The sequence below is a fragment of the Dromaius novaehollandiae genome, chromosome Z (assembly GCF_036370855.1).
Source record: "Dromaius novaehollandiae isolate bDroNov1 chromosome Z, bDroNov1.hap1, whole genome shotgun sequence".
NCBI lineage: Eukaryota > Metazoa > Chordata > Aves > Casuariiformes > Dromaiidae > Dromaius > Dromaius novaehollandiae.
Genome location: NC_088132.1, coordinates 21,115,548 through 21,141,412, shown reverse-complemented (window position 1 = coordinate 21,141,412; position 25,865 = coordinate 21,115,548). Strand labels below are relative to the sequence as shown.

Here is a 25,865-nt window from a genome sequence, read left to right as displayed (position 1 = left end):
AAAAGGTTAGATTTTATTTAGAGTTAAGGAACAGATTTGTAACATCTTACACTACTATCGATTTTATCACTTAAACATAGCTAAAGTTATATATGCACAGGACTCCAGCCCTGTATTCTCAAACACATTAGTGACTTATTTATTACCCAATGTAAGAACATTCTGCAGCCATCTTATTGCAGAGAAACAAAATACTTTTCTTTCTTACTTCTTGTAGCTCTGAAGAAGCTATAACTCACAGCTATAACTGAGTTTAAAATAATACCTCAAGTAAATTGAGGGGTTGCTTTCCACCCCACCTTTTTCATTAAGTTAAATAATACATCTTCATTTCTGAAGCACCAAACTGCAATGCTGTCCCTGAAACACGACTCTGAACTATCTTTATTTAGATCAAGTTTGCCAAGAACAGGCTGCAACGCTGTTTTCTGGACAGCCCAATTTGCCAACAAAAATACCAGATTCTACCTTCCTGCACTAGCTGAAGTTGTTTTCAGCTAAGATTATCACTCTAATTCTGGCCAACTGCCATCTGTTTCTAAACAACAATGCAAGAGATATGCAAAATAATCCAAACAGTGCTATCTTGCTAGGTCTACTTTGGCAACGAGAAACAATAAATAAATAAATAAAGCATTTTGTCAGTATCACCCAAGTGAGTTTTTGGGCTGAATTTCAGGGAAATGGCAGGTTCAAGTGGATAACATTATCAGTTTACACTCAATTCACTTTTTTCATGTTTCTGCAATCACAAAAACACCTTGCCTTAAATGAAGACTAATCTTGAGCACAAATCTCATGGCTGAATAACTACAAAATATGACAAACTAAACATCATGCATATTGCCCAATAAGAACAACAATGCTGAGAAACACTTTTAAAGGTCACTTGAAAAGGGAGAAGATATAAGTTTGTGCTTCTTATTTTGGAAGGAGTATTTAAAAAAATTGTTAAATATGCGTATTGTTTAATTTTACAAATAAAAAGGCTTATCTTCTTTTCTCTATATGGCCTGAAAAGCATAGGAACTATCCCTTAAATGAAGGGACAGGACCTTTAATACTGAGTGAGATCTTTCAACCATTTTAGATAAAAGCTAAAAATACTAAAACAAGAAGGAATGACTGCCCAGTCAACTGTGGTTCATGTTGGGCCCATTCCCCTCTCCTGCTAGTTAGACTATGAAGATTTAATAAAAGTTTTGATTTTTATTTGCTCCTAGATTTTCTTGCTTCAAATATCACCCATTTCAGTAAACATGAAAGAAAGAAAGTACAACACCGTAAGACAATAGCCTAAAAAAATTAAGTTTCACACTCAGAAGCACAGTGAACACATAGAACAAACGTTTTAGTCAATGTCCACTTTCACATTAACTATGAAGACTCAATTCACATGACAAGTAGGTTTGACCTTCTGCTTCAATTGAGCTACTACAGAGTCTCTGGAGCTTAAAAAAAGATCTGTTTAAGTTCTTTCGAAGTTTACCTTAAATAACAAAACAAATTAACACATAATTTACTGAACTCCTAATAAAATAGGAACAGCTCAGAACTATTCTCTGAAAGGCTTACCACTAAGAAGAACAGAAAACTTAACCAAAAGACAATTACTGCTTTGGAACTGCACTTCAGCAGCAGCATCTTGCTCCCTTCAGACTTGCAGAAGCCCCTCTGGGCATGGGGAACTTTGCAAGATTAAGGAAAACACAGTTTGAAAGAGCTGATGTGTCTTCAGTAAACCTACAAGTATTACTTACAGGAGTTAAATCTATAATTACAAAACAAAACTGATACCAGTTCCTAAATAAAAATTTATATAGCCCAGGTGAGGAAGTCAGTGCATCACAGATTTAAACTGAAGCCTAGGCTTTTATGGTGAATTGGAAACCTAGGAAGTTCCTTTACTCAGTTTTGACATTACCAGGCCCTAAAGATGTCTTAAAATATATACATATATCTGCATTAAAAGGTATTATAGCATCCATTTATGTCTACTGTGGTTAAACAGAAACAGTAGAAATATATTATCACAGCCTACATAAAATAAACACATTTGCTCCTTAAGCAATTTTTTACCTGCTTTACATAGCAGGCAAAATAGGCTGCCTTTTTTCCAGTTTATTTGCTCTGTAAGTTGGAAGCATTTTGTATCTAGTCTGTGACTTTCTAACAGGAATTACATAGAAAACTTTTATGCAGTTTTAAATGAAGATTCTAAATAAAAAGCATTCTACCTTCACCTTGAAAAAAATTACTAGCTTTCATGTTAAAATTCAGTCTATGTTAGCCAACACCTCAAATGTTTAAGCACACAATTGTTTGTTGATACAATAATTATACAGAAAGCTAGACAACAGAGTGACAACCACTAACTTACATTCTATTTGTGAGCAGAGAAATATTTGTACAGTTTTAGATCAAATGAATGCAATAAAATACTATTCCACAGACAACAGTAAAAAGTAGTGTGTTATATCATGTGTCCTACACAACCTTTTAGAATATATGACCTTTAAGTTGCTGAAGGTTGCCTCAGAATTTGGCTCAGTTCAGGCAAAACATCTGTTCCCTTTGCAGGTATACTGTAAGGACTTTTTTCTCAGTTGGATTTAGAGCACAGCAAGTGAGCCCTTTTCTGACCGATCGTATAGACCCCAGCATTTGTAAATCAAGCTCTGGGCTGACAACAGCAGGTCCACATTCCGTCACCCCTTCTCAGCTAGCAAGGCCATTTGACTGCTGTGAGAACTGCTCTTATCATGTCATCAAATCAAAGCATGTTGAGAAGAGGGAATGCAAGAGGCATCTGCAGAATTCCCACAATGTAGTGACTTTGGAACACTGACAGATGCATCTGTCATTTTATACCTTCAACTAACCTGCTGTCCGCTGGCCTGACATAGCAAAGCTGTCCAAGAGTAACTCCAGCTCTCTCATGTTGTTTTCACACGTCTCTGTTAGAAAGGCCTGGTGTTTCTTGGCCTTTATTTGACAGGAGATACAGGCAAGACAAGAGGAGAAAAAAAGAAACCCATTAAAATAGTAAACAGAAGAAATACAGATCAATTTGTTCCCCTTTAAATAATTCCTGCTACGTTTCTTATCAGTCTTTTTTCGTGAATCAAGAGAGCTAACATAACATCACAAATAAGTAATGCAAGATTTCATCGAACCCTGAAATTCATTTAAAATAGAATTAAAGGCTTCCAGTAGTCAAAATAAATAATATTTTTGGTTGTTTTAAAACCTAGTCTTAATCTTCTGCTTTAAAAATATCATAATGAATGCTAATTAGCTGCTGCCTATTTATGCAAGCAATGAAATCTGTTGTTACACCCTACAAGGGCATCCAGAAAGACACCAAACTACTGCAGACAGGCTGGAAATCCATGATTTGGCACTCGGTCAAATCCCACACCTACTCTCGTTGCAAACCTGCCTACTTCAATTGTTAATGTCTTCCATGCTTGGTAGTGATTTCTCCAGTCTCAAAAACTTCTCCTGATGGATGGAAGCAGCAGAGTCCTCCAGCTCCTAAAACTGGATTTTCTTAAAGTAAGAACTTCACTGAATGCAGCCTATTGTTCGAATTAAGACATTGGTTTTATTTGGAAGGCAGAAAGCCTTTATATCAGAGATCTATCACTGAAATAAAAAACATTGTATCAAACTTCAATTTACATCTGATACTAAAACTTGCAACTTTCACAGACTTGTATTACAGATACATCCATGACTCCAGGCAGAACGAGGTTCCTATTGTACTTCTGTGGAGGGACATATGTAGATTCCACTTTTCAAAGAAAACTGTAATTTTAGCAGCCCGCTGACAAAAAGTGATACATCTGGGCAGTTACAAGAAAAAAACAAAGGTCAAGAGGAAACGAGATTTAACCGTCTCTTCATAATTTTATGTCAAAGTCATGTTTAAAGATCTCTCATTACTCAATTACTCAATTTATTTTTATTCTAAATTATAACATCTATTTGAGTCATTACCACGTTTATTTTAGTATGGAAGTTTACCGTCTTCACACTGGGAAGAATCCTGCTCTGTCTTCTATAATACCTATAAACTATTGCTTCAACTATGCTTCATTGCATATGTAGGATCTGGTCAATATGTCAAGTGTGGGAAACATCTTCCCCAAGAAAACTGCTAGATACTCGTAGCATATAACTGGCAAGCTAATTCTCTGCAGTGTTTTTCACTGTTCAGTTTAAATATTTTATAAATTTGCTTTACCCTTTCAAATTTAATTATATGTACTGTATATCAACTAATATATTATTCATATGTGTATTTCAATGTTAGGTCCCCTGTAGCATTTACACGCCTTTCCTTGTGTGAGAATTTCCACCACACTTCATAAAGAATTTTGAAACTATTTCTGTATATATCCAAAAATAAATATTTTTTGTTTTTCTCTATATAAAGAGAGCTTGTATTTCCTGAATTCCAGCTAACAACATTTTGTAGGATGCAAATACATTAAAATCATTTGCCCTAATGTACTGATATCACCTCAAAGACTGCGCATATTACAAATAAGAAAATGTAAAAACATGATTGGTATCACAATAAAATAAATACTCTCTTTTTTAATATAATTCTTTAAACACTCCAGTACAGACAAGGTCAGACTAAATCTTCCCAGAAAAATCTTTTCCCATGGAAAAAACAAACACGAGAATTTTTCTATCTCCCCATCCAAGTTTTTTCATTCAGTTTAGTTAATTTACCACCACTAAGTCAGTATATTCCAGTTTATTTAGTCTTTATCACTTCTCTGTGCTCTATTTACTGACTGCATCTACATTCTCTAAGCCAATTTCAGTATTTCTCAACAGTGTTAAAGATCAAAAGCGAATTCATTAGACTAGACAGTTCTACACTTTAGCTGCAAACAGTTTAGTATCCTTCCTTTCTAACTCCTGTTTTGAATCAATCTCTCCTGTTACAAATTTAAGAAAAACTGTGTAAACTACAATGTTGGAAATCTAAGCACAGGTATGAATCCAAAAAGGTCTAAACATAAAAACCAATTTCTTACATCCCACTGAGAGATATTTAATAAGAATGCATAATGTTATAGAATCATAGAATAATTTAAGCCGACAGAATCTCTGGAAGTCATCTGGTCCCACTCCCCACTAAAAGCACGGCCAACCCTAAAATCAGAATAGGTTGCTCAGGACCTTGTGCTGTCAGGCTTTTAGTATCTTCAGGGATGCAAAGTCTACAGTCCTTTCAGGCAACCTGTTCCACTATCTCACCGTCCTCACTGTGATCTTTTCTCTCCATAAGCCAAGTAGAATTTCCCTTTCTAAAACTTCCGTGTTTCCTCTCATCCTTTTGCTGTGCACTTCTAAGAAGGGTGTGGCTCTGTCATCTCCATAAGCACTCATTTGGTAGCTGATGGCAGTAGTCAGATCTCCCTCAGCTTTCTTTTCTTCCAGCTGAACAAAAACTACTGATAACAACTCCATACTTTCACAAGGAAAATGGATTCCACAGGAGTCAAACATATAATCAACTGCAGCTGCTGAAAGATGTCTTCTTTCAGATTCAGCTATTCCAGGAGAGGAGATTATCTCCCCTCTGGTACTCCTGCCCAACTTTACAATCATGTTAGAGGATGCCATTCTGGTAGAACTACTGTGAACTTACTTGTGGGAGCGTTTCCCTGATAGCTTGAAAAGGGGAATAGGGTGACAGAGCTCTAAAGCCTTAACTTAAAGAGAGTATGTTTACCACCCATTCTAGCAGAAAGGCATGAAGGTACACTTGTAAAGTCAGCTTCTTTGCTGACTGTTCTTGATTTCCATGGCTGTCCTCATTGGGATGGACCATTCAAGAGCTTGGACGAGGTGATTTTCAAGGATCACCTCCTCCAAGCTCAAGAATGGGCCATCCCGACAAGCCAAAAGTAAAGAAAAGGTAGCAGAAGGTCTGCATGGATGTGAACCACCCTACTAACCCAGTGAACCTGGGTATAGTCCTGCAATCTAAAGTTCCAAGAGGGATTTTCTCAGGAGCATTGCCTGCCCTGCTGGAAGCAGTTACAGGGGTTTTCCTGTTTGTTTATTTTCCTGTGGCTCTCTTTGCACTTGGGCTAATTCACTTACTTGGCTTACAAGTAGTACAAGCCCTGTGTGGAGATGGCAGAGCAAGTGCCAAAGTTAGAACTATCCACAAAGCCACCAAAAAACACTATGCTCAGCTACTGCTTGAGTAAGTGCTTCACCAAAGTGCCAGAATGTTTACCATGCATGATCTTTAAGGAAACAAAGCAGAGCATTTACAGAAATAAGCTCCAAAAGGCTATTCCACAGTTAAAAAGAATATTTTTTTCAAAAGATGTTCTGTATAACAGAAAAGTGAGACAGATGTTAAGCAACCAAGCATGAATACTAAAAAGAAAACCAATTCCCCACTATCAAACTCTCTCCTCAGTATATTATTTTTTTGCTTAAGTTATCTGACTACTAAATACTTCATCCAGTTTATTTTCTTACAATAGCTAGAAATTTCAGAAGTCTATAGAAGTGCCTTTAAAAAGTGTCCAGCCATAGATAAATTAAATATAATTTCTTAAGAAATTTAGTCTTTCAGTCTTAATCACCTGAAATAAAACTCCTCAGAAATGCTCAAGTTTTATTTAGAACTATTCTAGTCCCCTAAAGAGGACTGTAATAAACTTTTTGTACAAGAGAATTTTTTGAAGCTTTTCTTTGGTTTTGTTTTTAAGCCAAAAAAAGTCAAAACCTGGCAATTTTTAAAGCATTTTTTTTACGTGCCTATCTTCAAATGCTGGGACATCAGAGTTTGACTGACCCCTCCACTTCCAGAGTAAACTATGAAATTGGTTTCTTTTTAGAAGATCATTTAAGCATATGCTTGATATCAATGGGCTTTATATATTTATTTCAGCCTGTTTTATAGGCTGAAAGCCCTCCCTAATTTGGGACAAAAATGGAACTATCATCTGGGTATTAGGAATACACTACTACAGAGTTTAAGAAAGCAAAACAAGAATCAAGCTAAGAAAATATGTAACAACCATTAGTACTCAATTAACACAGACTGTGCCTCTTGGTTTTTAAATGTTGAAACAAAAATCTCAGTACACACTAAGTTATCTACATTAGATTCACATCTTTGCCTTTGAGTAACAGATTCTGCTCCTTAGGATTTGTACAGCAGAATCCTAATCTTTAGGGTGTTTTATTTTCTGCTCAATCAATACTTAAGACAGTGTTATTCATAATGGCTATTACATTAAATATACTGTAATGGCTATTGCCAATGTGAGGAACTACATTTACAAACATTTAAGTCCTGACTTTCAACTTCTAACAATGTAGAAGGCTGTCTAAACATACCCAGTATGTGTACATTACATTCATGCACACCTGTGAGAGAGATTTATATGCCACCAGGTAAAGACAGACAAGCCTTGGGTGTAATCCCTTACACTACTTACACACTAATTATACTACTCCTGATAGTATCTGTACAAGGAGGACGAAATGAAAACGCAACTCATCCAAATTAAAGACATTTACACTAAAATACACTACTCATAATGACTGTAATTTCCTAATGCATTTTATAGTGAATTGTCAAGTTCCCCAAATTTCAATACACATTTCTCATAAAACAAAGTTCTCCCTGTTGTTTGCTACCAAAAACTAGAGATCATCCACTACTAGGTGCCAGAAATCTAAATATCCTGAGTAACTTTTAAAGCTATGCAAGACACCTCTTATTCTTTTCATGGGGCAGGAACATAGCTGGCATTGTTCCAGTTTAAAACAAGTTCTGAACCACAATGATCATTCTTCCAAATTCCTGTTCTTCAACCAAAAAATTCTTAAAACCCTCGCTGGAAATAACGACAAGCCTGAGACCAATTTCCTTAGCAAAAGCACAATAGAAGTCTTGAGATCTTGCCATGCTGAACATTCATAAGCAGTTGTGTTTGATACTAACAGATCCTATCACATTTGATCCATGCAAATTTCTGGCAAACTTCTGAAACATGCTGATGTTTAAAATTAAAAGCAACATAACTACTTTACTATATGCTGAACTGAGCCGTAAAGAAAAAGGTTCTTTTTGATATAAAAAGTTTTCAAAGAATGTATTTGGTCCCTATATAAGTCTGCTTCTCCAAAAACAGTCTTCACTGATTTGGTAGTATTTCCTGAAACATTTTATAAACAAAAACATTATCTTTTATTACAGCAGCACAATGAGAAACCACAGGACATGAGGTTATCAGTCTGCAGTGCAAAGGACATATATTAGTGTTAGACATCCTGAATAAGAAAGTAATGAACAGACCAAGCAAACAGGATGGAGAAATGAAAGGAAGAGAAGGCACTGACATTTTCACACAGTTTCAGTTTGAATGTAAGGAAGCCCGATAACAATATGTTATCTATATTTAGTTTTTGCTAGAGCTTTCTGCTTTTTCATGTTGGGAAGAAAAACAGCAAGAAGCTTTCCAAACTGAGTAAACAAGACCACACACAGTCACTATTGCTTCCCAAATAAACATGAAAGTCTTCAGGAAAAATATTAAGCTATCCAAGGTGATAAAAATCTAATTCCATAGGGACAAGTAATACAACTGCCCAACAAATGAGTATTTTTTTTTTTAACTGTTCAAGATGGTCTTGTGGTTTGAAATCATTCCAATGTAACACCTAAAACAACCAGTCCTGTGTGAACAAGACACTTTTCTCTTAACTGAGACAATCTATTCTGCTTCCTTCCTTTTCAACAACATAGTGCCCATTCTGAGTACCCCATTTAATGTTGTTGCCATTACCAAACCCTTTAGCCAAAACCAGAATTTTCTCCTGCAATTTTAATCTGTCAAGATATAACACACACTTCACTAAGGAACACAAAATAAAAAGGAAAATTCATATCACAGAGTTAGCATTTGACCAAGGTTGTTAGTAGAAGCTTGTCAGCTTTGAGTTCGTACTTTATATTAATAAATATCATATTTTATATATAATAAATCCCAGCCACTATGGACAATAGTTACAAGACACAGTTGTTTTTTGTCTCTTCTTATTCCTTTTGTGCCAGATAAGGTGACTTCTCCAAATTAACCAGGCCAGCAAATATCTTCTAATACATTAAAATACACTTGGATGGAAGAAGCTCTAAACCTCCCAAAAAGAAGATGATAAAGACTACCAGCTTTGTCTGTTTTTTCAATGTATTATTTACCAACCTGTCTGGGCAGTGGTAGCACTGCAACAACATATGAAGTAATTCCATAGCCTCCAAGACAAAAAGGGCAGATGAACCATTTGGCATCACTTGAAACCCAGTAATCACTGCTCTCTGAAATCACTGAATTTGCCGTTCACACACACAACTTTTGTTAAATTACTCTAAGAATGGCCAACCAATGCAATTTTGAAAGAAAAGCACCTGCTAGTTGTAAAAGCAATGCACTAAAATATCAGCAAGAGAAGCAGAGATTGACATATGAGAAATCAAAGTACCTATGTACAAAACATCACAACAGCTCTTTTAGTTGCTCTATTTTCAGACTAGAGAACAAAGAAATCATCTAGTCAGTGGATCCCAACAGCCCATCAGACTTGTTTATAAATGTAAACTGCAGACCTCTATGAACTAATTCCTAGCTGAACTAAAATACATGACACTTCTAGAAATCACATGCTGTACTGCTTTTAAGATCAATGATAGAGAATCCAGAAGCCATAAGTAAATTTACTCCCTAAGGGAGTTACTGTCATTTATAGGCTCCATTTCTAATTTGACACTATGTAACTTGAAAATTTTACCTATTTGATTATCTATAGCCAATGGAATTATAATAATTGTCTACTAAAATCTATTTTTTTCATCATGCAGTTGTCTACGGACTGCAAACAAGTTATTCCTTAAACCTCTTATTTTTCTGATAAGTGCAAGAGAAGACAGTAAAAAGCCTGAAGATCCCTTGATGTAGGTCCCAGCTGCTTTTCACTTACTAGCATGGTATCTGTTAGCAGAATGGTATAGATCACGATTACCTTCTCCACACACAGCTTCAAGAGATAGAGGAGAAATTTGCAAGGCAGTATCAAAAGTTTACATAGGCTAAGTATAGAAACATCGAAACTCATGCTCCCACACAACAAAAGGACAGAAGGTTTTTTAGGTCTTTGCATAACGTCTTTGCTTCATCCCTTCTGCTATGCACCAGTATGGGGAAACTTATTTAAACTGGGGGCAAGGAGGGATAGAGAAAGAAGACTCCAACTGATCATACTGCAAAAGAAAAAGATTTCAGAAAATAATCCAGTAAAATTTAATATGCCCAACAGGTTAAATCCACACCAAAACAAAAAAAATACCTCTGTTTTGTCACCTTCAAATGCGCAATTTTTAAGCAATTTATATAGCCAAATACTTAAACACAAATGTTATGTGAAATTGAAATAAGTCTACAATGGCAGCTAATGAAGCTTGGAAAAGGAAAAAGGTGGAGTAGAAAAAGAAACACAAAAATTCTCTAAAAGGAATCATAATCTATGTCTATATCCATTGCCCTCTTCTCTAGGAATATAAAGACAAATTACTTTTCCACTCACAGACACAGTTTTAAAATAATTGTTTTCTGCAGATAACTACTAAGTTAAAAACACAGTGTATCATTTCAAATTAGCTCATTTATTCATTTTTAGCAAAACTAAGATAGGCAGGTAAAGTAACATGATTAAAGCCACAGAGTAACACAATGGCAGAGGTTTTTCACTGCTCAGTGCAACAAACTCATTTTATGTTTACACTATGTTTAAAAAAACCTAAAGAAAAAGTGCCATAGGGCTTCTGTCTTACCATCGCAAGTTCATTCTGTAATTCTTTGGAACTTTTTTCATTATCCCATAGTCTGTCAGAGAGGTCTGTAATTACCTTCTTCTTTTCCTCAATCTCCTCATTCAATTGCTTATTTGTGGAAAAATACTCTCTTTCCAATCTGAAAAATTTCAGCATTAAAACACTTATCAGGAATACTTCTGTCAAGGGTGCTATATACTTTTAAATATAATCAACAACACGTGTGATGTTTGCATGCCATAGAGCTTCAAAAGCTGCATTTCTTAAATGAAAGAAGTTCTACGTTCCTTCCAAGAAAGGTCTGTCAAGAAGTGGTATCTTCTTTTTGGTTACCAATGCTGGTTAACTGGGAGAACAGCCCATACACTCCAGGGAAAGGCCACTGCCGTTCAGCGGACCTAGACAGGCAGAAGGAATGGGCCAACATGAGCCGCATGAAATGCAAGAAGGAAAATGCAAAGTCCTGCTTTTAGGAAGGAAGAGCTCCCTACAACAACATGGCTGGAAGGAGCTCTTCTCAAAAGGACCTTCAGATCATAGTGGACAGCAAACTAAACAAAAGTGAACAGAGAGAAGGCTAACAGCATCCTGTGCAGTATTAATAGCAGCATAGCCAGTAGATCAAGGGAAGTAATTATCACCCTCTACTTGGCACTCACTGCAGCACATCTGGAATAGTGGCCAGCTTTGAGACCCTAACAGGAGAAAAATATTAATAAACTGGACTGAGCCTAGGGGAGAGCTACCAAGATGCTTGGGGGCTGGAGTGCAGGCCATATAAGAGGCTGAAGGAAAGGCCATATTCAGCCTGGAGAAGAGATGGCTTCGGAGGGACCTAACATACCCCCCAATACCTAAGAGGAGGTTATGAAGAAGATGGAACCAGGCCCTTCACAGAGAAAGGACAAGAGGCAGTGGTTACAAATTGAAACAGCAGAGGTTCAGACTAGAGGTAGGGAGAAACTTCAACATGAAAACAGATAAGCAATGGAACAGGGTCCCACAGAGATTGAGCCATCTCCTGAGGAACCTGATCTCATAACTGATCCTGGTTTGAGCAAAAGGTTGGACCAGAGACCTCCTACAGTCCCTTCTAACCTGAATTATTCTACAACAGAATTCTTAACAGTAAGAACATCCAGGTTTCTCTTTCCTGTCTCTTCTCCTATAACTGTCGTCTCCCTAGAACTGAAAGTAATCCAATGTGCTCAAAGTTCTTCTAACTTTAAAACTTTTGAATCAATATTATCACATTTGATCCTTCAACGTATCTTTTAGTTTAAGTAGTACTTTATCGGTCTTCAAAATACATACCTACATGCTGCCTCTTCAACCTCCCTAAAACACTTTTTCAGCTGTAGTATGTTTACTTCTTACTCTTAAAAAAAGAATTTGTCTGTTCCTGTCCTCAAAAGTTGCTCCTATCCTCATCGCTCTAAGAAATACTGCAAAAGGAGTTCCAATTTATTTTATAGCATGCTCTGTCTCTTCAAGGAAAGCAAACTCTCAAGGAGAGCCAAATTCCCAGTTGCTTCCAATTTACATAGTACTACTGGATTAAGAGCTAATTAATAAATTATGCAACCCAGAAAAGTCAGTTTGCTTGGTGTCAGCTATTACATCTATTTTTTTCCTGAGAAAGTAAGTTCTTACAGCTTTATAAAGTTTCCGCCTTTGACATCGTTTATGCTACACCAAGTCTAGTTAATAAGATATAGAAATGTTCTAGCCCAACAAATGGAAGTCTCCAAGACTTTCCAAGGCAGAGGCTTAAAGATAAACTTGTAGGACTCCCACAGGAGAAGGGAAAATATGTTATGGTGCCAAACCATGGCTTGAAAGAAAAAGACATTGTCTGGGGCCCAGGACCACAGCCTTGAAACACAGGTGGATCAAAGGTTCTTGGTCTTCTCTCTGAAGGGATCTTGGGAAAGCCATCACTGACATTACTGATACTTGTCTATTTCAAGGCATAAGAACGACAGAGGAAACAAAATGGGCAGTACCTGCCCACCACATAAAAGCATCTCAAGGGAATCGAGTACACTGATGGTCCATCTGAGATAAAGCCTGACCTTCACTACCTATCTTCTACCGTCAAAGATAGGGCAAATCTGCTTTGCTGGGAAAGAAGTGTTGGATGGAAGGATACAACTTAGAGGAGAAGGGGGGAAAAAATCTTTTTAAGGGTCTTGTTGCATTTTAGTAACACAAGTACTTACTTCTCTCTAAGCACTAACACCAAAATCTCTAATACAATTGGTACCATAACTGTAAGAACTATATTCCCTAGTGTTAAATTAACATGCTTACTTAGCCATAATAAAAACATGGTCATACATTTTATAAAGTAATTCCAGACAAGGAATTTGTATTCTCTAAAGAAAAAATACCTTTTCTGAGGTTTGGGTTTTTGTTTGTTTACAGTTCTGCTCATTTTTCTAAGATGTCCATAATGTGTCGACCCATAAATTTTATAAAAACACAAAAAAGTCCTTGGTTTCTCAAAAAAAGTTTTGCATATCTAGATGAAGATTCTCCCATAGAACCAAATTTTACTGAATGACACACAGTTGAATTTAATATTTATAAATTATCCATATGCTGATCTGAATGGTTGAATGCAGATTTTAATAATTTTTAACTAACATTACTAATTTAAAATTTAGTATTAAAAAAATAAAAACAGATCTTATGCTAAAACTTGTAAAGTTTTAATGGTTTACAAAATTCCTAAATCAATGTTTAAGCCACCATCAAAAATGTTTCTAATTCTAATTCATTTAGATTTTATCCTTACTATCACCTGATTCTCAAAACATATGCTAATAAAAAAAATTCAGGCCTTAACACTCTAATACTGATTTATTTAGAGAATATAATTTGCATTGTAAAAGTGTTTAGAAGAAATAAAGAGTGGTTGAGAGACTACTTATAGTCAATAATGAAACAAGTAACATAAAGTGATAGTTGTGCTCCACATGGCAATGGCTGGACAGCAGTATTTCTTGTCTAGTCAGTGCTCTACTTGAAACCACATCTTGAGATAAAAGCTCTTTGCTCTGCTGAGAAAATAATACAATTAACAGGAATGGAACGCTTTGACGACCTTTATTTCTTAAAGAAACTTAAGTGTATGTGCAGTTTAGGAGGGGGAAATGGGGGTCTACTGTGATGACACTCTTCTGAAACCAAACATTCACATCTCTTCTAAAAAAGAAAAAAAAGCGGGGGGGGGGGGAGGTGAGGTGCTCTGAGACAGACAGACATTTTATGACTTTTCTGTGAGGGCAAAAAGCATCTGAATGGAGGGATCTTACTAAGCACAGATATCTAAGATAAAACATCTGGTAGAAACATGAAGATAAGAACTTGTTAAATAAAGGAACGAGGAGTATAGTATACAATAGATTTAATGAATATGCATAAATAAAGCTACTTGATGATTTGCAAAGAATTTCCCGAGATTCAGGTCTTTGAGGAAGTCTTTCTTTCACTCCTGAGAATCGCACAGTATCTTCTTCAGGTTAATCTTCTAGCTATTTTTGCTGACACCTACTCTGAGAAACCCAAGGACCTCAGTACATGCTAATGGCAAGAGACCCTAAGTAGGGTAGAGTAGAGAAACTAGATGTATAGATGTATAGGAATTTTGAAGTTGTTTCTAAATTTTTGCAGCAACGATGTAATGACTACCTAGTGTAAATGGAAGTCCCAGTTGAACAGAGATAAAAGTTAACCTGAGAAGACAGTTGCGATGAAAGTTAAAAGTGAAAACTGAAAATAGACAAGGAAGAGCATTAAAATATTAAGTGCAGTAGAAATCCTGTCACTCAAGTTGTGTCACTGGTATGTAACTCCTACTGTAAAACACAGCACTTCCAATAGCACTTCTTTTCAGGACTAAGTATGTTTACATAATGTGTATTTTACATTTCTGGTGTATGTACAATACATTAAAATATTTTACTGCATTTTTCAAATCAATTTATACAGAATTCATGACTCCATATTCATTCCACATCAAATAATAAAACCAGAACAGGCAATCTTCAGTAACTTTAACCCTTTGTTTGTGACTAAATCAAAGCTGAATATGAACCATGTGTCCATATTAACATTCACTTTCCAATACCATTCTTCCTGAAATTTTCTCTCCCCAGAACCTCCTTGGTTCAGCCAGGGAAGATTCCTTCATTTATTGCTTAGTACTGGGCATCCTCCCATCTGCCTGGGGAATACAACAAAGCCATTCTTCCAAACTTGTCTGTTACCATAGATACAGCAGGTTGGGCTGAGTAGGGCAGGAAGCCCAAGTAATTTTGTCTATATTCACACATTTCACCCCTTTCCCTATCTTTTCCTTAACAGTTCAGAAACTTTCCACATCTATCCAAAAGCTGAAAACTAAGATTATTCACCATAAATAATCCACCACTTCCAAACAGCAGTTTTAGAGGCCCATCTAGCTCGCTGAGGTGAGAAGTAATGTTTTCATAATAATGCAAGTGCGTAGAGGAAAAAAAATCTGTTCTATACATTCCACATGTCTCCCGTCCCAAGCACCAGACACTACTGGAGACAGGACACTGACAGCTGGACCTCTTAACATTTTTGCTTTCACAAATAATCTGTAAAATAGATCATTTATTTTCTTTACCTTCCCAAATGCCTACCAGTATAGATCTGTTACTGATGGAGTGCCAGATTTTGAACCTTGGCTAGGTTTGGTAAAGTGCATGATTGTTATTTTCTAAAAACTCAAAACGATGGAGAATGTAAACCGTAAGTGCTACACAAGCTGTCTACTGCCATCTTATAATAAATTTGAAAGATAACTTACATATTGAGTTTTTCCAAGTTCTCTTGGGCATTGCGTTTTTCTCTCTCATATGCATTTTCTACCTCTTTGAACTCTTTCTTGATCATTTCCAAATTCGAAAGAGCTTCTGCTTGGCTGGCTTTTTCTACTTGCAAAGCTCCTTCAAGGTCTCGAATCCTTAACTACCAAGTGAAAAGAAATCATTAAAGCCAGTTAGAAAAACTACCATGATCTTCAGTGTTGTTCCATGTTCTATTCTATTTCAAAGACAATTATACTCTAGGACAATAAAATTATAGAGAGAGAAAGTGTTGAACACATGCAAAGTGTATGAATATAGTCAGTACAGAACGGAGACAAATGATAAGATACGCTGACCAAAAGCATCTTTTAGTCTCCTTTGATGGTGTCTGGGTTTGTTTGTTTGATTGTTTTAACCATTAGTGAAGGGAATTATTTGCCAGGAGAATTCTACATTTTAAGTGGACTCACGAAAGTGTGGAATTAACAGTAATGGCTATACTTCCCCTTAGCAAAAAGCACGCTTGAAAAATCCATGCGTACCAACAAGGAAGAAAAACTTATCATTCATCCATACAAGAGAGGTCTCTAATTTTAAAGAATGTTGCCCTCCCAGTTCCTTTGTATGTCATAAAAGGAGAGGGAGGAAAAGAAAATAACAAAATCTTTCCTTTTTACTTGTGTAATGGTCACTTAAAAGAGTGTTTGTAAATAGAGAAGATCATGAGAACAAGAAAATACCTAATTGAAGAATGACAGTAATTATTTTTGTTACTCAGAAAATAAAGGAAAAATACCAATATTCCTTTTTTAATTTAGTTTCTAGTAAGTCAAATGTGAAAGACCCGATACTTAATGTATGGTCACTAAGCAATTGTCATTTAAATTCTTCATGCTTACTTTTTAAAATAAACCACGATTGCCTTACTAGTTGAAACTGTGTGATAGTTTAATAATATAAAGATTTAATACTCAACTATATCCACTACATTTTCTCATATAATCAATTTTTACTGGTAACTGCTGATATCATAATTTTGTTTGAAGCTGAAATCTACTCTGAATAATCATATTTGCAGCAAGTGTTTCATAGAGCATTGATTAAGTTCCCGCTCCTAGAAAAGTCAGATGCATGCACTAAAATCTCTAAATAGTTCTAATAAACAGTACAGTACTATTTTAATATCCTGCCCTATATTTTTGAAAGGGCGCTTAACTGCTGTGGAAAATTTCCTTTCCCCATACTGTTTAAATACTAGAGGAAATTCCTTCCTCAAACCTACAGCTGAGAAATTAATTTTATTTTTAATATTCATTCCAGTAATTTTTAAAGCTCACTGAAAAACAGGTGTTTTTACTCTCTCTCTCCCCCCTATTATTCCATTCCCTTATGTATCAGTTATTACAACTTTAAGACTCTTGTCACAAAAAAAATGATCTAGTGTCTTCACCTGATGTAAGCAGTCTTCATATTTTTGGAAAACTGTATCTTTAGAACTTCATCAGCTGCTTCACTGTAAACTTCCACAAAATACTTAGCAATAAGTTTACCTGGATGATTTCTGAATTGAATTTAGATTCCAAATGTGCTGCTCTCTCTGCTTCAATGTTTTCTTCCAGTTTCTTTATTCTCACGGTAGCTCCCTGAAAATACATTTTGAAGAAACTTAAGACCAGAAAAAGCTGGTAAATATGAAAAAGAAACGGTTCTGTTCATTCCGTCCAGTTTATTAGGACTCCATGCTCCAACCTGCTATGGCATCTGAACTGCGTGTACTTAGAACCACGAGAATCCACACAAAAAAAAATGTATATTTTATATAGTTTACAATTTTTACATACCTAGAATATTAAATTATGATTTTCTATTTAGCTAAGGAAATATGTGCAGCATTATGTTACTACTACATTTTTAGAATCAAGAAACAGTGCCTGGAGTCAGAAAGCAAAGAGAAAGTTAAACATTCTACATATCAACTTACTATTTGCTTTATCATCAAAATAGTCACCCGATGCAACATAACTCCATCCTGTATGTTCCAAAATACAACTGAGATACCAGTACAGTGCCTACAATTTCAGTTATGAGATAGATCAAGAACAGAGAAGAGAGACGATTTGATAAAAATATGCTGTCTGTTGAAAGGATTTAGTTTTTTTCAGCTAAGGTGACAGGAATAGATTGCTTTGCAGCCCTAGAGAAGCCATAGTTTCTCTGTATTGAGCACTTAACTAGTATTTTACGGCTGCATTCCTTGACGTATAACCATTCTGCTATGTTTTTGTGTTCTTGTCTAGAAAATATCAAGATGTGCAGGCTGTCTTTTAACAAATATCCTGACTAGTTTTACTGGTTATCACATTTCATTAGGCAACAGAATGTCTGTACATACATGCATCATTTATGTAGTACAAGATGGTCCGAATTAGACTGTTGCATCTTTCTTACCCACTCTTTCAACATTTAGAAGAGAGGGGGGAAAAAAAAAACCCTGTTCTAAGAGGCTGCTTTGAAATTTGGATAGGCCAAAAAATTTTTTAAAGTTAAATAAGAACATAGTCCATCTTCTGTTTTTAATGATTCGAATTTGAAAAAAATCCTCCCAAGTTACATTAAACACAAAAATAATCACCAGACATGCATGTCTACATAAAGGCCTGGACACAGAATTTCACCTGGACAAATAATTTTAAAGGTAACGGAATCTCACGTACAATTTTAACTACATTTTTTTCTAGCACGAACATTTCTTCACCTTGACTGATGACTGAATTTAAATGAAAAATGCATCCTAAACAGTTGACTTCAAGTTAAATCAAGGAGATCAAGAGAAAGAAATTAATATTAAAAAAGTCAGTTAGCATAAGCACATTTAAGGTTATATAAATATACTCAAAGTTATTGATTCTGGGAATGTGAAACAAAGTAGCAAGTATGTGGGACTGCATCTTGATTCTGAACATTTAAGTGAAGAGAGTGAAACGTTAATAGACATTATAAAAAAAGTTCTTGGCAATAAATGTTAACCTTTTTATGTTTCTGTAGATTGGGGGAAGCTGGCGGGGGGGGGGGGGGGCGGGGAGGGAGGAGAGGGAAGGAACCAAAGGAAAGAATTTTGAAAGTGATGCCCATAGATGGTTTACTTAAAGAGAAAATCAGCAATATCAGGGAAATTACCAAAACTAATCGACAGAAAGAGCTGTTGAGAGGCTTCAAATTTACCTCTTTCCAAGAGTTTCATCTACTTAACAAACAGTTAAAATAAAATAAATTTTAAAAATAGCGCACAAGTACTCTCCCTGTACTTTCATATTTCCAGGATCTATCCTCAAAAATATCTTGATTTAGACTCTAACAGTTCTGTTCTTCCAAATAACCTACTAAAGTGGAGCCCCTACTCCCCTTTACCCTTCACGCAGAATTACTGAATTACCTACAATAGCAAGTTAGAAGAACTTCCTTAGCATCCTCCAACAGATCAACATCTGACAACACGATGGTTTTTACAAAACAATACTGCCAGACTGGTAAAAGTAGTAAGTGAACAATAAAAATAAGTTATTTGGATTTTGTTTCTTCTTTGAGAGTGTTTAAAGAATAAGCCTGAATATAATTCATCTGAAGTTTCATTAAAAGAATAGAGGGAAAAGTGAGGAAGATACCTGTAACAACATTTAGAGTGGGAAAAGTTTTTTGCTGACTTGCTTGAGTCTGACCACTGTGTCTGTTTTCACAGCAAATCCTGAAATAGAAAAAGTAAAAGAAAAAAAAAAGTGGGAAAAAAGTGATTCTGCAAATAAAGCGTTTAGCCATATCTTACTAATTCACAAGCCCTACATTGCATTTGACTACTAAGTCTTATTTTATTTTCTGAGCACCACTCCAAATGAGAACTCTGCTCTGCAACTTCATCTCAGCCTCCATTCAGCTGAAACAAGGAAATACGTAATATAATATAAGGAAAACTCCACTTGATGCAAGAGAGTGGATAACAACGGTTATCCTCTCAAATGACCTCTCAAATGGAGACACCTCCCCACCCCAAACAGTTCAATTGCATTAGTCCTGGGAAGAAAAATAAAAATGGGAAGAAAAACAACAGCCTGATTCTTTGCATCTGCAAGAATGAAAAATTGGGGCAATCGTGTTCTCCAAAATTGAAAACAAATAAAACTTTAAAAATAGAGTACATTTCAAAAGGAAGAAGATTCCTTTCTGACTGCCAGTACTGATGCACACTGACTGTAAGGGCAAGAGAGGTGGTCTAAAGGATATCCAAACACACAGAAACATAGAAGTTTCAGTCCTAAAGAAAATCCTGGAACAATGAGGAAAAGTATGCAGAAACAAATAGATACCTGTAAGAAGTGCCAACACATCACTCTTGCTGTCTGAAGTAGGACAATTTAATTTAAAAATAGACATATTTGCAGAAGGTTCATTTGTCTGAGTTACCACAAGTCACTGAAGAGTTAAGCTGTAGAACTATCACACCTATAAAAGGGAAGCGCTGAGAAAATGAGCGTTTCAGGTACAGAGAATCCTGATGATCTCTGGAATGTGAAAAACAGGCTCCCAGTTATAAGCAGGAATAAAAGACAGTATGTCTAGAATACAGCCAAAGAGGTATAAATCGTAGCCTCTGACTAAAGAACAACTAGGTGGAGCTGAGAGGTATCCAAGGAAAGCATTCGAACAGGTTCAGTTCAAACACGTTCAAGACAATATACACATGGAAAAAATAAATTATCACAAGAAGTCAAAATATCTGTGGGACAGATAAATATCATCTTACAGACTGTCTCCCTAAATAATCAACAGAGTAAGTGACTTGTTCAAGATCAAGATTTCCTAGCCAGGTTAGCATTCCAGCCCCTATTCTTGCTTCTAATCTTCATCTAACTCTACAGTTTGATTCTTTAAAGCCTTGCTTTATACCAGTAGTTTGTTTGCCTTAGAACTTTAAATCTTTTGCTTTAAAACTTTGTTTAAATAAGTTCACCAAAGTTTCAGGAAGCAAAGAATTAGGGAGCGAATGAAGACATGGTTTCATTCAAGACAGGTCACTGTTAGGGAGATGACAGAAACTACCACTAATTTTGTATATTGCCAGAAGTGAAAGATGATGAGTGAACTATATTCTCCTCCAACGTCTCAGAAGATTACTCATGTAAACCTGAGCATTAGCTTACCAGTAATGAACAGCTGTCTTACTCAGAAGGGATTCAGATGTTTAAAAAAGCTTCTATAAAAATTACATATGTAAATTGGGAAAGTAATACAGATGTTGTCTGCGTCTGCCAGAGTAATGAATTTTCTTTTCTGGGTTCTGTGATTTGATTGCTGCAGCTTATGGCCAGCCATACACCTAGCAAATTTAAACAAAGTCTGATAGCAGCAAATAAGAAATTACTGGAGGGGAAAGAGGGAAGCTTCAAGCGAGGTATCTAACCAGCAATTAGCACATGAGCCTCACTAAGCAACAAAGAAGTTATTAAATACATACAAACTCAGATTTGCTTAGACTGCTGGAAGAAAAGAATCTTGGAATTGCTATTTACCTAAGTGTAGATTAGCCATCCAACCACAGGAATCATAGACAAGTAGAGTAATCATTTGGGAAACTGACAGTCAGGGTAGAGAACTAATTCACTACCAAAGCAAAGTGGACGTTAAAATCAGTGTCTGAAGAAGTTGCACCAACATGTCAAACAAACTGAAGCTGAAGCTTTATCTGGCAAAAATACAGCTGCAACAAAACAGCAGATAAAAAACCTTACTACCACCTTACTAGTAAGGTCTTATGCAGGCTCTACTGATACTTCTAAGGACTTCCCTTCATGGTAAGAAGCGGCATGCTGTACCAACAAGAATGATCCATTATCCATTCTGTGACAGAAAGAAAGAAAAGTCAGGGTTGATTCTAGTCTGTATTACATGTTAACAATTCCATAAAGAGTGTGGGGATGAGGAGAAGAGTTCTGGACTTCCCTCTGGACTTCCCTCTGAGAAACAGAAAGATACTAGTAGCAGAATCACCTTAGTCAAGCAAACCTCTCTGAATCTGACCAAAGATAAGCATCATTCTGTCTTGCTGCAGAACCATGTATGTGTCCAACAACTTTACATGTCTGCCTAGAAATAAGAAGTCATGGGAAAACAAGTTACAGAGACAGGTTGCAAGTCCTAGATAACAGTGCTAGCCTTTGACTTCCACATGCACAAGCAGGGTATCTGAAGACAGACATCTGAAGTTAAGATGCCACACACACTCATAAAACCTCCCAGTTTCCTTCGATAGTCAAGCTGAACCAATTTCAGCCTTAATTTAAATAACAAAGATGTCTGGGATCTGTTTCCATGAAAGCATAGAAAAAACTGTGACTTTGAGAAACATCATACAATACTTCAGTGAATAAAATGGCCAAAAAAATTTCACTGCAAGCCCTAGAACTTGTGGAAAACCATGCTACATGTTTACTCCCAAGCTCTTAAGAGCCAGTTCTTAAGGTTCTTTTCCCACTGTCCTGTTGCATGCCAATGCTAATGTGGTTTCTAAGATACATTTTCTGTATGCTAACATTTTGTAATATCATTTTCAAAACTACTCTGCGTGGCTTCCACCTTTCTCAGCCCCTCACCCCTTCTCCAAGTAAAGCAAGTATGAATACCAGGGTACTGAATACTAAAAGTGTAATTCAGTATCCTACATCTGTGCAATGTCACATCCAAGAAAATGGGATATATCAAAATCCCTTTCATCATCAGATAAATTATAAAGAAAACAGGAAAAAAAACAGAAAGAGTATATTTACAAAAGCTTCTAAGGTTAAATGCAATAATAGAAGTGATTTTTCTCTTCCCTGCTTGTATTTAGATCACTTCAGCAAGATTTTTCAGTCACATCCTACAAAGTTGCCAGGATACTTGCACTTCCCCATGACTGAGGTCCAAACCTTCTATGAAACGCTCAGCCAAAATAAAATTTCCACTGAAAAGGATATACATGCACCTCATATCAGGATCGTAATCCATCCATCCTATTCCTCTGCTTTCATATTCAGACTAAGATTTTTTTTTCCTGCTTAAAATCATATCCCTATAATTCATAAATTAAATCAGGATGTCAGGTCTGAGAACTTCTTTGGGAGAGGTGCTGACCACTTCCACCTAGTGTTAGAAATGCTGATGCCTCTTGATAACGGTAAGGTGGAGCCATCTCCTGTCCAGATAATAAACAACTTGTTAATAACAATACAGGTACTAAACTACAAACAATTCTTAATCAATGAGGTAAATGTTCTTTCAACCTGACAAAGTTGACTCAATCCTCAGTATAAACATTCCACATATACTAAAGTCTTGAGTAACATGACTCCCTGGCAAGGGAGTCATATTTGACCTGCTCAGGATACAACACTGGATCAGCAAACATAATGGTGTGGGCGCTACAGGATAACCCATATGCTTGGCCTAAGGAAAAAAGTAAAAAGCTAGGACTGCTAAACTGAAATAGGTTGGTTGCCTTGAGATAAAGCCCAGCCCTGTTCTAATCTGCAAAACGTGGGGGAATGTGCTCACCTCTGGTGAACACACCGGAGCAGCTCTCCCTTTCTGTAGTACCCCAAGAGGAAAAAAGTTCTCTCTTCTGGTTCCCATGCTTGACAGCTAGTAAATGCCATAGAAGGACATGAACTGACAATCTTACTTTATACAAGCACATAGACTAGAATAACAGGTGTGTTTTGTTACTAACTGCTGGTGAGGGCTACAGAGGACAGCATTCAAACAAGTCCGGTCTAGTAGCGAGTGAGTAAACAGCCTTCAACCTGGACTTGAGTAATATGATGATACATGAGATAATAAAGAGGAAAGGGCTCTCAAAGAGGAAGTCCCTTATGTCAGTAAGCATGTCACTGGAGAAACATGAACTTTGGAGTCACCACAGAGACCTCATTGTGAAAACTGTGGTGCTTAGGTGGAGACTCTGAAGAGCAGAGGATCAAGTAAAGGTAATCCTCAAAAGAGGATTAAGTAAGGAATACGTGCTCATAGAAGACAAAAAGGAGCTTAAAGTTTAACAGGTGGAACTGTTAACTAGCGGAGGAGTGTGTCCTCTCACAATTGCTCTGAGCTTTATCAAACCCTTCTAATAAGACCTTTCTTCTGTTGTAACTTATCTGAAGCTGCAATTAGTAGTGAGGCTAATAATAAGAAAGTAAAAAGAAAGTCCATTTTTCTTTTCTTTGTCTGGGACTGACAGTTTTTTGATTTACATTACCTTAGGTACTGCCATATACAGATAGTGAGAAATTCACTACACACACAGCCTTGAATTATTTCACGTACATACAGCTGCTCTAAATACACAGACATGGGCCATCATTCAAACAGAGTAAGTTTTCTTCACAGTCAGCTCCACATCATAGCAGCATTACAAAGTTAATGCAAGATGATATATTTAACACCTCAAGAAAAAGTACTCAGGCGGCAACAGTGAGAAGAGAGAGAACATCATGAAAGACAAGGGAATGGTCTTTAAATGGCAACCTACTCAAAGTCTCAGAAATATAATGGACCAAGTTTTGGGACACTTTTCAGGTCTTATGAGAAGGGTTTGAAAATCTTCAGAGACCTTGAGCTTCAGCTTACTAAGACTTGGCAGCCTCAACCACATAAAACAAACAATAGAAAATCATTACATTTCTGTGAACAAGACAAAGAATTTGAAATTTATGAACTAATAATCCTGTTTCTCATGGTAAAAAACACACTCCCCCCTCCTCCACTCTTCATCAAACAGCTTTCCCACCCAGCTTTTTGGCATCCAGACACATCAGAAGAAACACTATTTTTATATACAAACTGCTTCATGTTTCCCAAGAAATCATCTTTCCACAGCAATGGAGTACAGGGCTAAAATAACAGACACTGGTTCCAGGAAATGGTAACATTTGTAAGTAGTAGAAATATGTTGAGTTTAATACAAAACAAAAATATCAGGAACTTGTATGACTACTGAATTTTAGGCAAAAGAGGCAGAATATAAATAAGGTTTCCATTTTAGTTTTTTCTATTACAGTGTGTTCTACTTCAAAAGGGCTCCATGCCCATGTAAGGTATGTCACATTGACTTCATTGCAAGGTAGAAAACTAAAAGACTAGTTAATATAACTACAGCTCTCTTTCAATTGAAGAGCATACACAAACTCACCATTATTCTCTCTTCATTTCTAATCCCAGAGACTAAAAATGTACTCTGCCCTGCTTTATAAAGGTGAATGTTTTAGATCATGTTCAGAATAATGATTGAAAGATAAAACCAAAGTGTTATTTTTAAAAAATAAGGGACTTTTCCCTCCTTTATTTCTTTGTAATATAATCTATTACATACACTACTATAAATTAAAGAATTGTAAAAGTGCCAAAGTACAAGAAGGAAAAGATTCTAAATTTATCATTGCCAATCACTAAAACAAGTATTTTCTCATGAACTTCTCTCTTACATCCAGCAGAGGGTAGTAAAGGAATAGCTTTGTGAACGCCAGAAAAGTTCATCTTCATTGCCTGTCAAGCAGCATATAGCAAAAGGTGTAAATGCTTTTTTAAATAAAACGATACTACATTCCATACAAATCACCTTAAGAAGATCACTGCCATCATCAAGAGCTTAAGCACATATTATCTAACTAAAAGTTCATTAAAACAAGGTAGTCTATATGGATATTGAAGTAAGAGATGTCTCTTATATTAACAGATTGTTCTCTTGTGATTAATTCATTCAATGAATGCAAGCCATTTTTTAAGAGAAAGGAATTTCAATCTATACACTAAATATTCCATAAAGAGAGATAAAGAAATATAGAGCTAGTTCATGGAAAATGTAGAACCTTCCCTCTGGGGTCTACTAATTTAAATCTTCTATAACTGAATGGAAATTTAACTAAAAATCTGATATCTGAATCTATCTCAAAAACTGACATCATGGGCAAGAATAAGAGTTATCAGAATTTTACATAACTTTTTTTCTTACACTGGTAATACTTGTTCCCTTACATGTAGGAGTTTTAAACTGACAGCTGGAACAGCACAGAACTAAGCGAGACTAACCCAGAATGGACAGAACCACAGAAAGACTT

General features: G+C 36.1%; 1 protein-coding gene across 7 annotated transcripts in view; it reads right to left on the bottom strand.

Moving 5' to 3' along the window:
- Positions 1 to 25,865, bottom strand: part of CCDC171 (coiled-coil domain containing 171) — a 152,166-nt gene that overhangs the window by 104,603 nt on the left and 21,698 nt on the right. For all 7 annotated transcript variants that reach the window (XM_064502461.1, XM_064502455.1, XM_064502462.1 and 4 more), the window contains exons 8-11: positions 17,277 to 17,369; positions 15,726 to 15,886; positions 10,883 to 11,021; positions 2,883 to 2,985 (exon numbers count right to left, since the gene is read on the bottom strand). In XM_064502461.1, the coding sequence (XP_064358531.1) occupies positions 2,883 to 2,985; positions 10,883 to 11,021; positions 15,726 to 15,886; positions 17,277 to 17,369 (496 nt within the window). The remainder of the gene's footprint in view (positions 1 to 2,882; positions 2,986 to 10,882; positions 11,022 to 15,725; positions 15,887 to 17,276; positions 17,370 to 25,865) is intronic.